The sequence below is a fragment of the Ursus arctos genome, unplaced genomic scaffold (genome assembly GCF_023065955.2).
Source record: "Ursus arctos isolate Adak ecotype North America unplaced genomic scaffold, UrsArc2.0 scaffold_36, whole genome shotgun sequence".
NCBI classification, from domain to species: domain Eukaryota; kingdom Metazoa; phylum Chordata; class Mammalia; order Carnivora; family Ursidae; genus Ursus; species Ursus arctos.
The window spans coordinates 10,132,301-10,144,582 of NW_026623050.1; the positions used below are offsets into that span (position 1 = coordinate 10,132,301).

Below are 12,282 nucleotides of genomic sequence, written 5' to 3' on the forward strand. Positions count from 1 at the left end.
ACTGTGGCAAGAAAACAGGAAGTTCATTTCTGAAAAAAATTAAAATTACTACAGATCAATGAAAACACCTGTATGTTAAAAGGACATACTATTTGGTCTACAGAGTAATGGACAAGTCCCCTCTTACAGACACTGCATTTTGGAAACACCCCTCTTTGTTTCCTATCTTCAGCCCTGACAGCCTGCACCACAGGCACTGGGCCAGCATTCAGGCACTGTTCTGTGCTGATATGAGCTCTCCAGGGGAGTATCTGTGAGTAACCCTAGTAGTGAAAACGTCAGAATCTAGTATAAAACAACAGCATAATCATGCAACAAAAACTTGAAATTATCAAGTAGAAAAGAAGGTAAGGCAATAACTGGTTTCACCCGATCAGCAACAACCTTAGAGACTGCCAGTGTCTGGAGGAATCTGCAAAAAATAAGCATCATTTGTCTCTGAAACCTTCAAAATGGATTGGTCATTCCTGAAATAGAGTCTGTGACCCTGAGCAATGGCGACATAGTAAGGCTACTTGTCAGAAAAAAGAATGACAGTGACAGGGTGGAGACTAGCCAGGGGGAAACGCAGTTGACAGTCCGCAGAAGGAGCAGACAGGCGTTATTACTTAGGTTATACCCTGTCGTGCCATGTTTTGAATGCCTTAAGCAAGACTGAAGTTTCCTGCAACCTCTTCTTCATACCTCATTAGGGACTGTAAATGTAATGTTACATATCATATGCATCTTTATTTCCTGAATGCCCTTCTAAAATATTTTCAAGATTAAGGAAGCTAATTTCTTAACAACAACTTAACTGCAAGGACTGTCTTACCATCAGAGAAGAGATCTTCTATTCCAACGAAGAGCTGTAAAAGCTTCCCCAGTTCATACTGGGTCCCACACTGCCGCAGCATAAGCTTCAGAAGAAAACACACCTGCTCCTTCAGCCACGGGGCAGGGATGGTAGCAGTGTGGACCCTCGTGGCTGCTGTTTCAACCTAGGGAAATAAGAGGGGGTCAGGAAAGCCGGTTTCACAGCAACAGCAAATCAAAACCTCCAAATTTGGGAAGAGCTAAGAAAGCCAAGGTACCATCAAGAGTCATCTCCTATTACCAAGGGGAAGGCTTATTCAGGTCCTTTCCAAATGACAGGAATTGGAAGCACGCCTCAGAGGAGTGGCAAAAATAAGCCCTCCTTGGTAGCTCTGCGGTTCACCTCTCTTTGAGACATCCCACTGTAGAGAGCTGTGTGTGTCACAGCCAAGGATGGACAAGAGACCTTGAGACTGAATGCTAGCTATGGAGCGAACGGATGCAAATACCCACAAATTAGTGACTGCCCAGCTAATGACCCTGTGAGGTGCTGTGACATTAAGCTGACATGTTTCACTTAACAGCTTTAGAGAGGGATGTAGGCCTGCTCTGGAATCCAGAAGATCTGAAATTCATATATCAAGACGTCTTAGAAAGATTTAACATTGCCCAACGTACTCTACCCATTTGGTTGTAGTTTCGACTATAATTAGGAGAGGATCTCGATTAAGAAGCCTGGATTTACGTCACTACAATCAAATGCTAGCAATATTAATAGGAAGATGACCCCTAGTAGCAGGCTGCATTAGCTTGAATTAGAGCATGAGTTCTTAGTCTTTGTTTACTTGTTTATCTACTCCTGCTGCTCTAAGAAGAGGGTCTACAGCAGGCAGGTGATGGAGCTGGTGGAAGGAAAAACATACATGGAAGTAAAGGGAGGAGGCAAGGATGGAAGAGGCGCGCTGTCCCTCCACAGGGACAAGCTGAGGCAGGGGCAGTCAGGCAGGAGTAAGAAGACACCTGGGAGGATCTAAGTATACGATGAAAAACTATAAAACTCCTAAGAGACAATGTAAGAGAAAACTCAGATGACCTTGGATACGGTGAAACCTTTCTAGATAAAACACCAAAGACATAATCCATGAAAAAAATGATCAGATTGATTTCATTAAAATTAAAAACTTCTGCTCTACAAAACAAAATCTCAAGAGAATAAGACTAGCAGCAGACTGAGAGAAAATATTTGCAAAAGACACATCTGATAATGGACTGTTATCCAGAATACACGAAGAACTCTTTAAATGGCAAACAAACAAACAAAAAAACCCCCGCAACACTATTAAAAACTAGGCTGGGGGTGCCTGGCTCAGCTCAGTAAGTACAGCATGCAAGTCCTGATCTTGGGGTTGTGAGTTTGAGCCCCATGCTGGGCATAGAGTTCACTTAGAAAAAAAAAAAGGCTGAAGACCTTAACAGATACCTCACCAAAGAAGATACACAGATGGCAAATAAACGTGTAAAAAGATGCTCCCCATCATATGCAAATTAAAACAATGCCATATTGCAACGACCTATTAGAATGGCCAGAATTTGGAACACTGACAACCCCAGAGGCCGGCACGGATGTGGATCTGAGGAACTATCATACGCTGCTGGTGGGAATACAAATGATACAGCTGCCTTGGAAGAAAGTCTGATGGTTTCTTATAAACCTAAGCATACTTTTACCATTTGATCCAGCAGCTGTGCTCCTTGCTATTTACCCAAAGGAGTTAGAAATTTATATCCACACAAAAACCTACACACAGATGTTTAGAGAAGCTGTATTTTTTTTTTTTTAAGATTTTATTTATTTATTTGACAGAGAGAGACAGTGAGAGAAGGAACACAAGCAAGGGGAGTGTGAGAGGGAGAAGCAGGCTTCCCGCCGAGCAGGGAGCCCGATGTGGGGCTCAATCCCAGGGCCTGATCATGACCTGAGCCGAAGGCAGACACTTAACGGCTGAGCCACCCAGGCGCCCCACCCCCCCTTTTTTTTAAAGATTTTATTTATTTATTTATTTGAGAGAGAGAGAGGGAAGGGAAGTACACAAGCAGGGAGAGTGGGAGAGGGAGAAGCAGGCTCCCCGCTGAGCAGGGAGCGGATGCGGGACTTGATCCCGGGACCCTGGGATCACGACCTGAGCCAAAGGCAGATGCTTGCCCCAACTGAGCCACCCAGACACCCCTAGAGCAGCTGTATTTTTAAGTGCCAAAACTCGGAAGAAAACACTAAAAAGAAACAAGCTATTAAGCCAGAAAAAGACACGGAGGAAACTTAAATACATATTGCTAAGTGAAAGAAGCCAGTCTAAAAAGTCTATGTTTCATATAATTCCGACTATACCACATTCGGGAAAAGGCAATACTATGGAGACAGTAAAAAGATCAGTAGTTGCCTGGGGTTGGGGGGGGGATAAACAGAAGATTTTTTAGGGCAGTGAGACTACTTTGTAGGACACAAGAACAATGCAGGTATGCTATTATACATTTCTCCAAATGTATACCCAAAGAACGTACACCAAGAGTAAACCCAAAGGTAAACAATGGATTTGGGGTGATTATGATGTGTCACTAGAGCTTCATCCTTGATAACAAATGGACTATTCTGGTGAGTGATACTGATAACGGGGAGGCTCTAAATGTGTGGGGGCAGGGGATATATGGGAAATCTCTGAACCTTCCTCTTAATTTTGTGATTAACTAAAACTGCTCTAAAAAATAAATTTCTTTAAAAAAGGTGGGGCTGGGGGGGATGTTGGTACAGAGTGGAAAGTACCAGGATCTGTATCCTCACCTAGACAAATGCACTGGCAAGATCCATTCAGTGCAATTATTCTGGAACTCTAGAGGCCGTTGAAAGCTTGCAAGCTCCAGAGGAAGACCTAATGGAAGGTAAATTGCTGGTAATCGTGGTCAATTTCTGTCCTTAGCAGTTGCGGCTACCCACTCCCCACCCCTGGCCACATGAGGCAGCTGTGCACGTACACGTTCCTGGAGCAGCCTGGACACAGCTTGTAGGAGCTGCAGGGACAAAAAAGGAACCTATCCTTCAAATAACAAAAATTGGTGCTCTGATCACTGGTTGTTGTTTCTGACCACAGAGATACAGGCATGGAGGTGTGCAGCCATTGTTGTTTCACCTCACCCACCGTTGCCAGCCCCTCCCCCTCCAACTGAACAGACTTCCAGGAGATTTAAAGGGTTGGCACCACGTTGCCTGGGTGGCCCAGTTGGTTAAGTGCCTGCCTTTGGCTCAGGTCATGATCTCAGGATCCTGGGATTGAGCCCCACATCGGGCTCCCTGCTCAGCGGGGAGTCTGCTTCTCCCTCTGGCTTGTGTTCTCTTGCTTTCTCTCTCAACTAAATAAATAAAATCTTTAAAAAATAAAAAAATATAAAGGACTGGCACCCTTTTCCTCCCCACTTCCTTCATTTTTTTGCTTTTTTCCTTTTTGGGAGCCAAACATTAAAGATTAGGACAATTAAAAACTGCATATATGAGGAAAATTAGAAATTGACTGTGTATATGCAGGGAAAGGCTCAGAAAAGACCTGAGAAGACCTTAGGTTTGTTTACACTTCATGCCGATCCTTGGCACAGAAACGAATTTTGACCATCCAAAACCCCAAAATAATAAAGAAAACAATAATAAAACTAGCAAACCCTGGGGCAGTGGGAGAATCTGATTTCCATGGTTATCACATCATTAGATCCAAATGTCCAGAGTTCAATAGAGAATCACAAGGTATACAAAGAAACAGGAAAATAGGGCCCATTCAAAGAGAAAACAAAATGACAGAAACTGTTCCTAAAATAGACCTAACGGCAGGTACACTAGACACAGGTTTTAAAACAACTGTTTTAACCAAAGTGGATATACAGAAAGTTGAAAACAATGTGTGAACAAAATGGAAAAATCAACAAAGAAAGAGAAAACCTAAAAAGAAACAAACAAACAAAAAATCTGGAGCTGAAAAGTAAAATAACAAAACGGAGATAGAATTAAAATAACGAATTTACTAGAGAGATTGAAAGGCAGATGCAAGCAGGCAGAATAAAGAATGAGCAAATTTAAAGGCAGGACAATGGAAATTACTAAGTTTGAGGAAGAGAAAGAAGATTGAAGAAATGCAAACAGAGCCCTAAGAGACCTCTGGGACATTATCGAGTAGACCAACGGAAGTACCATGTGAGTCCCAGAAGAAGAGGGAAAGGAGTAGAGAGACTGCTTGAAGAAATAATGGCTGAATACTTCCCAAACTTGATGAAAGACATGAATATAAACAAAACATAAACATCCCAGAAGTTCAACAAACTCTAAGCAAGAAGAACTGAAAGGGACCCACAATGAGACACGCTGTAATCAAACTTTCTTAAGACAAAGAACAAAAAAAGAAATTTGGAAGCAACAGGAGAGAAGTGACAGATCACATACAAGGGACCCTCAAGAAGATTATCTGCAGAGCTCTCATCAGAAACTTTGGAGGCCAGAAGACAGTGGGCTGATATATTTAAAGTGCTCAGAGAAAAATACCGTCACCAAGAATCCTATATTCAGCAAAACTATCCTTCAAAAGTGAGGGGGAAATTAAGACATTCCCAGGGAAACAAAGCTGAGGGGGTCTTTGACCACTAGACTGGCTTTGCCAAGAGGTCCTGTAAGGTAAAATGAACGGACACTAGACAGTACCTCAAAGTCATTTACGTTTATACGTAAATACGTGTATTTACGTATAAATATGTGGGCAATAAACGTAAATATGCGGGCAATTATAAAAGCCAGTATTACTGTAGCAATGGGTTTCTGTTTTCTTTCTTTTTTTTTTTTTTTAAAGATTTTATTTATTTATTCGACAGAGATAGAGACAGCCAGTGAGAGAGGGAACACAAGCAGGGGGAGTGGGAGAGGAAGAAGCAGGCTCATAGCAGAGGAGCCTGATGTGGGGCTCGATCCCACAACGCCAGGATCACGCCCTGAGCCGAAGGCAGACGCTTAACCGCTGTGCCACCCAGGCGCCCCGGGTTTCTGTTTTCTATATGATTCAAGAGACTAATGCATATAAAGAAAAAAGAACAATTATTAATATAAAAGCTGGTATTACTGTAACTTTGGTTTGTAACTCCAAATCTTATTTTCTTCATAATTTAAGAGACTAATGCCCTGAAAGGAATTACTATGTTTTGGGGCACATAATGTATAAAGATGTAATCTGGTGACATTAACAACTAAAAGATGTGAGGTCAGAGCGGCAAAGGAGCACTTTTTGTATGTTATTGAAGTTAAGCTGGCATAAATTCATGGTAACCAAAAAGAAAATAGCTATAGGATAAGCACAAAATGAAATGAGAAAGGAATTTAAACATTTCCCTACAAAAGAATCAACTAAACACAAAAGAAAACAGTAATGCAGGAAATGAGAAACAAAAAAGCTGCAAGGCATAAAGAAAACCAAGAGCACGATGGCAGAAGCAAGTTCTTCCTGGTCAGTAATTACTTCAAATGTAAAGAGATTAAGCTCTCCAATTAAAGACCGAGATCAGCAGAACGGACAAAAACACATGATCCAACTACGTGCTGTCTACAAGAGACTCACTTGAGATCCAAGACAGAAACAGGCTGCAAGTAGAAGGATGGAAAAAGGTACTCCGTGCAAGTAGTAACAAACAAACAAAATAACAAGGGTGGCTATAGTAGTATCCAACAAAATAAACTTTAAGGAGATTAGATACTAATAAAATGTTCGATACAGCAAGAAAATATAGCAATTATAAACATTTACACACCTAATGACAGATTATCAAAATAGGTTAAGCAAAAGCTGATGGAATTGAAGGGAAAGATAGACAGTTCTACAGTAACAGTTGAAGACTTCAACTACCTCACTCACAATAATGGACAGAATAATGAGACAGAGATAAGAAAATAGAGGCCTTAACACAATAAACTGAATAGATCTAATGGACATATAAAGAATGTTCTACCCAAGAAAAATAGAAAACACATTCTTCTTAAGTGCACATGAGATATTTTCCCGGACAGACCATACGTTAAGCCACAGGTTTCAACAGATTTTAAAAGACAGAGATCATACAATGTATCTTCTCTGACCAAAATTGGATAAAATTAAAAGGAAGGAAAACTGAACATTATCAGAAGGAAAACTGAAAATTCACAAAATCATGGAAATTAATACGTTTTTAGAGAGACAGAAGTCTCAAATTACTAAAATCAGAAATGAACATGGAGCCATTACAACCCATTCCACAGAAATAAAAGAGATTATAAGAGAGTACCATGAACAACTGCATGCCAAGAAGTGGGTAACTTAGATGAAATAGGCAAATTCCTAGAAACGCAAAACCTACCAAGACTAAATAACAAATAAATAGATAATATTAACAGACCTATAACTAGTAAGGACATTAACTCAGAAATCCAAAATCTCCCCACAAAGAAAAGCTCTGGATAGGATGGCTCCACTGGTGAATTCTAAAAACACTTAAAGAAGAACTATGACCAATCTTTTGCAAACTTTCCCAAATTATTTAAGAGGGGGGAACACTTCCCAACATATTTTATGAAACCAGCATAATCTTGATACTAAAGACAGATGAAGACACTACAAGAAAACTATAGACCATTATCCCTTAAGAACACTGATGTAAAAATCTTCAATAAAATACCAGCAAACTGAATTCAGCAGCATGTTAAAAGGATTATTCACCATTACCAAGTAAGATTTATTCTCTGGGATGCAAGGATGGTACAACATACAAAAAAAAAAAAAAAATCAACGTATACATCACATCAACACAACATAGGGGAAAAATCCACATGATCATTTCAACTGATGTAAAAAAAAGTTTTTGACAAAATTCAATACTATTTCAAGGTTAAAAAACAAACTCAACAAATTGGGAATAGAAAGAAACTACCTTACATAATAAAAGCCATATGTGAAAAACCAACAGTGAACATTTTACTCGATGGTGAAAGACTGAAACCATTCTTCTAAGATCAGGAAGAAGGCAAAGATGTCTGCTTTCAAACTTGTATTCCACACAGTACTGAAAGTTCTAGCCAGAGCCTACAGGCAAGAAAAAAAAAAAAAGGACCACCCAATTTGGAAAACAAATAAAATTATTTCTGCAGATGATACAATCCTATATGTAGAAAACCCTAACAAGGGGCGCCTGGGTGGCACAGCGGTTAAGCGTCTGCCTTTGGCTCAGGGCGTGATCCCGGCGTTATGGGATCGAGCCCCACATCAGGCTCCTCCGCTATGAGCCTGCTTCCTCCTCTCCCACTCCCCCTGCTTGTGTTCCCTCTCTTGCTGGCTGTCTCTATCTCTGTCGAATAAATAAAAATCTTTAAAAAAAAAAAAAAAAGAAAACCCTAACAATTACACACACACACACACACACACACACACAAATCAACTGCATTTCTATACACAAACACTAAACAATCCATAAAGGAAACAATTCCATTTCCAAAAGCATCAAAAAGAATAAGTTACTTAGGAATTAACTTAATGAAGTAAAAGACTCGTACAGTGAAAACCACAAAATACTGCTAAAATTAAAGACATAAATAAAGGCATGCAATGTTCATGGTTTGGAAGCCTTAATGTTGTTAAAACATCAATACTACCCAAAGTGATCTCTGAATTCAATGCAATCCCTATCAAAATCCCAATGATGTGTTTTTACAGAAATAGGAAAACCCATCCTAAAACCATTTGGGATCTTAAGGGACCCTCAAAAGCCAAAATAATCTTGAAAAAGAAGAACTCACCCTCCCTGATTTCAAAACTTACTACAAAGCTGTAGTAATCAAAACAGTGTGCCACTGGCACAGAGACAGACATAAAGACCAAGGGAATAGGACAGAAAGCCCAGAAATATACCCTCACGTATGCGGTCTAATGATTTTTGACAACCGTGCCAAGACCATTCAATGAGGAAAGGACAGTATTTGCAACAAATGGTGCTGGGAAAACTGAATGTCCACGTGCAAAAGAATGAAGTTGAACCCACCTAACACCATATACAAAAATTAACTCAAAATGGGCCAAGGACCTAAATATGAGACCTAAAACAATAAAAACCCTTAAAAGAAAACATAGGACAAAAGCTTCACAACATTAGATCTGGCAGTAACTTCTTGGATAGGACACCATAGGCGGAAGTAACAAGGGAAAAAACAGGCAAATCAAACTTCATGAACACTTAAGAAATTGTGCATCTAAAGACACTACCAACAGTAAAAAGGTAACCCAAAGAATGGGAGAAATTATGTGCAAATCATATATGATTAATATTTCAATGGGGATTAATAATTCAATAATATACAAAATTCCTAAAAACAACAACAAAAATAAACAATGAAATTTAAAAATGGGCAAAGGACTTAAATAGACATTTCCCCAAAGATGATATACAAATGGCCAATAGGCATGAGAAGATGCTCAACATCATTAATCATTAGGAAAACGCAAATCAAAACTACAACGAGATACTACCTCCTACCCATTAGAACGACTACTGTCAAAAAAAAAAAAAATAGAAAACAATGGGGCGCCTGGCTGGCTCAGTTGGTAGAGCATGCAACTCTTGATCTTCGTGTCTTCACATTGGGTATAGAGCTTACTTCAAAACAAAACAAAACAGAAAACAAGTGTTGAAAGATAAACTCAAAATGGATGAAAGACCTAAATGTGAGATAGGAATCCATCAAAATTCTAGAGAGAACAGAGGCAGTAACCTCTTCGGCATCAGCCACTACAATTTCTTTCAAGACACGTCTTTAAAGGCAAGGGAATCAAAAGCAAAAATGAACTTTTGGGACTTAAAGCTTCTGCACAGCAAACAGTTAACAAAAGAAAGAGGCAACCCACAGAATGGGAGAAGATATTTGCAAATGACATTACAGATAAAGGGCTGGTATCCAAGATCTACAAAGAACTTACCAAACTCAACACCCAAAAAACAAATAATACAGTCAAAAATTGGGCAGAGACATGAACAGACACTTTTCCAAAGAAGACATACAAATGGCCAGCAGACACATGAAAAGATTTTCAACGTCACTAGCCATCAGGGAAATACAAATCAAAACCATAATGAGATACCACCTTACACCAGTCAGAATCGCAAAAATTAACAAGTCAGGAAACGACAGATGTTGGAGAGGATGTGGAGAAAGGGGATCCCTCTTATGCTGTTGGTGGGAATGCAAGTTGGTACAGCCACTCTGGAAAACAGTATGGAGGTTCCTCAAAAAGTTAAAAATAGAGCTACCCTACAACCCAATAATTGCACTACAAGGTATTTACCCCAAAGATACAGATGTAGTAAAAAGAAGAGGCACATGCACACCAATGTTCATAGCAGCATTGTCCACAATAGCCAAACTATGGAAAGAGCCCAGATATCCATCAACACGAAAATGGGTAAAGAAGATGTGGTATACATATAGAAGGGGATATTACTCAGCCATCAGAAAGGATGAATACCCACCATTTGCATTGACATGGATGGAACTGGAGGGGATTATTGAAATAAATCAAGCAGAGAAAGACAATTATCATATGGTTTCACTCATATGTGGAACAAAAGGAATAGCACAGAGGACCATAGGCGAGGGAGGGAAAACTGAAGGGAAAGAAATCAGAGAGGGAGACAAACCATGAGAGGCTATGGACTCCAGGAAACAAACTGAGGGTTTCAGAAGGGAGGGGGTGGGGAGATGGGGAAGCTGGATGATGGGTATTAAGGAGGGCATGTGTTGTGATGAGCACTGGGTGTTATATGCAACTAATGAATCATTGAACACTACATCAAAAACTAATGATGTACTATATGGGGGCTAAAAGAACATGATTAAAAAAAGAAAACAAGTGTTGAAGAGGACGTGGAAAGACTGGAACCTTGTATACTGTTGTGGCAATGTAAAATGGTGTGGCTGCTACAGAAAGCAGTATGACAATTCCTCAAAATATTAAAGATAGAGTTACCATATCATCCAGCAATTTCACTTCTGGGAGGATACTCAAAAGAATTGAAAGCAGGATCTCGAAGAGATTATCTGTACACCATGTTCATAGTAGTATAGGTAAAATATGGAAGCCACCCAAATATTCAAGGATAGAGGAATGGATAAACAAAATGTGGCATATACATACAATGGAATTTTTTTGCATTTTAAAAGTTATTTTTATTGTGGAAAAGATCATATGTGCAAAAACAAGCAAAAACATGCATAAAATACATCTACACTATTTAAGGAATAATAAAAACATTCTGATGCTGAATATACAAGGTGAAGAAATGGAACTCTATCAGTACCTTAGATTACATCACATGCCTACAATCTCCCTCCCAGGAGGAAATGTTATCCTGATTCTATTTTTTTCCTTTTAATTGTTATTTAAATTCAATTAATTAACATATAATGTATTATTAGTTTCAGAGGGAGAGGTCAGTGATTCATCAGTCTTATATAATACCCAGTGCTCATTACTTCATGTACCCTCCTTAATGCCCATCACCCAGTTACTCCATCCACCAACCCCCCATCTCCCCTCTAGCAACCCTCTGTTTGTTTCCTGTGCTTAAAAGTCTCTTATGGTTTGTTTCCCTCTCTGATTTTGTCTTGTTTTATTTTTTCCTCTCTTCCCCTATGATCCTCTATTTTGCTTCTTAAATTTTATATTTTATATGATATGAATTTTATATGATAAAATCATAACTGTCTTTCTCTGAGTTATTTTGCTTCGCATAGTACTCTCTAGTTCCATCCATATCATTGCAAATGGCAAGATTTCATATTGTTTGATGGCTGAGCAGTATTCCATTGTATATAGATAATACATCTTCTTTATCCATTCATCTGCCAACAGACACCTGGGCTCTTTCCATTGTTTAGCTATTGTGGACATTGCTGCTATAAACACTGGGGTGCAAGTGCCCCCTCAGATCACTACATTTGTATCCTTTGGGTAAATACCTAGTAGTACAATTGCTGGGTTGTAGGGTAGCTCTATTTTCAACCTTTCGAGGAATCTCCATACTGTTTTCCAGAATGGCTGTACCAGCTTACATTCCCACCAACAGTGTAAGAGAGTTCCCCTTTCTCCACATCCTCTCCAACATCTGTCGTTTCCTGACTTAATTTTAGCCATTCTGACTGGTCTGAGATGGTAACTCATTGTGGTTTTGATTTGTATTTCCCTGATGGCCAGTGACGTTGAGCACTTTTTCATGTGTCTGCTGGCCATTTGGATGTCTTCTTTGGAGAAACGTCTGTTCATGTCTTCTGCCCATTTCTTGATTGGATTATTTGTTTTTTGGGTGTTGAGTTGGTAAGTTCTTTATAGATCTTGGATACTACCTCTTCATCTGATAGGTTGCTTGCAAGTATCTTCTCCCATTCTATCGGTT

General features: G+C 39.5%; 1 protein-coding gene across 2 annotated transcripts in view; it reads right to left on the reverse strand.

The window, feature by feature from the left end:
• Positions 1-12,282, reverse strand: part of SPG11 (SPG11 vesicle trafficking associated, spatacsin) — a 79,215-nt gene that overhangs the window by 16,611 nt on the left and 50,322 nt on the right. For both annotated transcript variants that reach the window (XM_026479831.4, XM_026479832.4), the window contains exon 28: positions 815-980. In XM_026479831.4, coding sequence (XP_026335616.2) covers positions 815-980 — 166 coding nt within the window. The remainder of the gene's footprint in view (positions 1-814; positions 981-12,282) is intronic.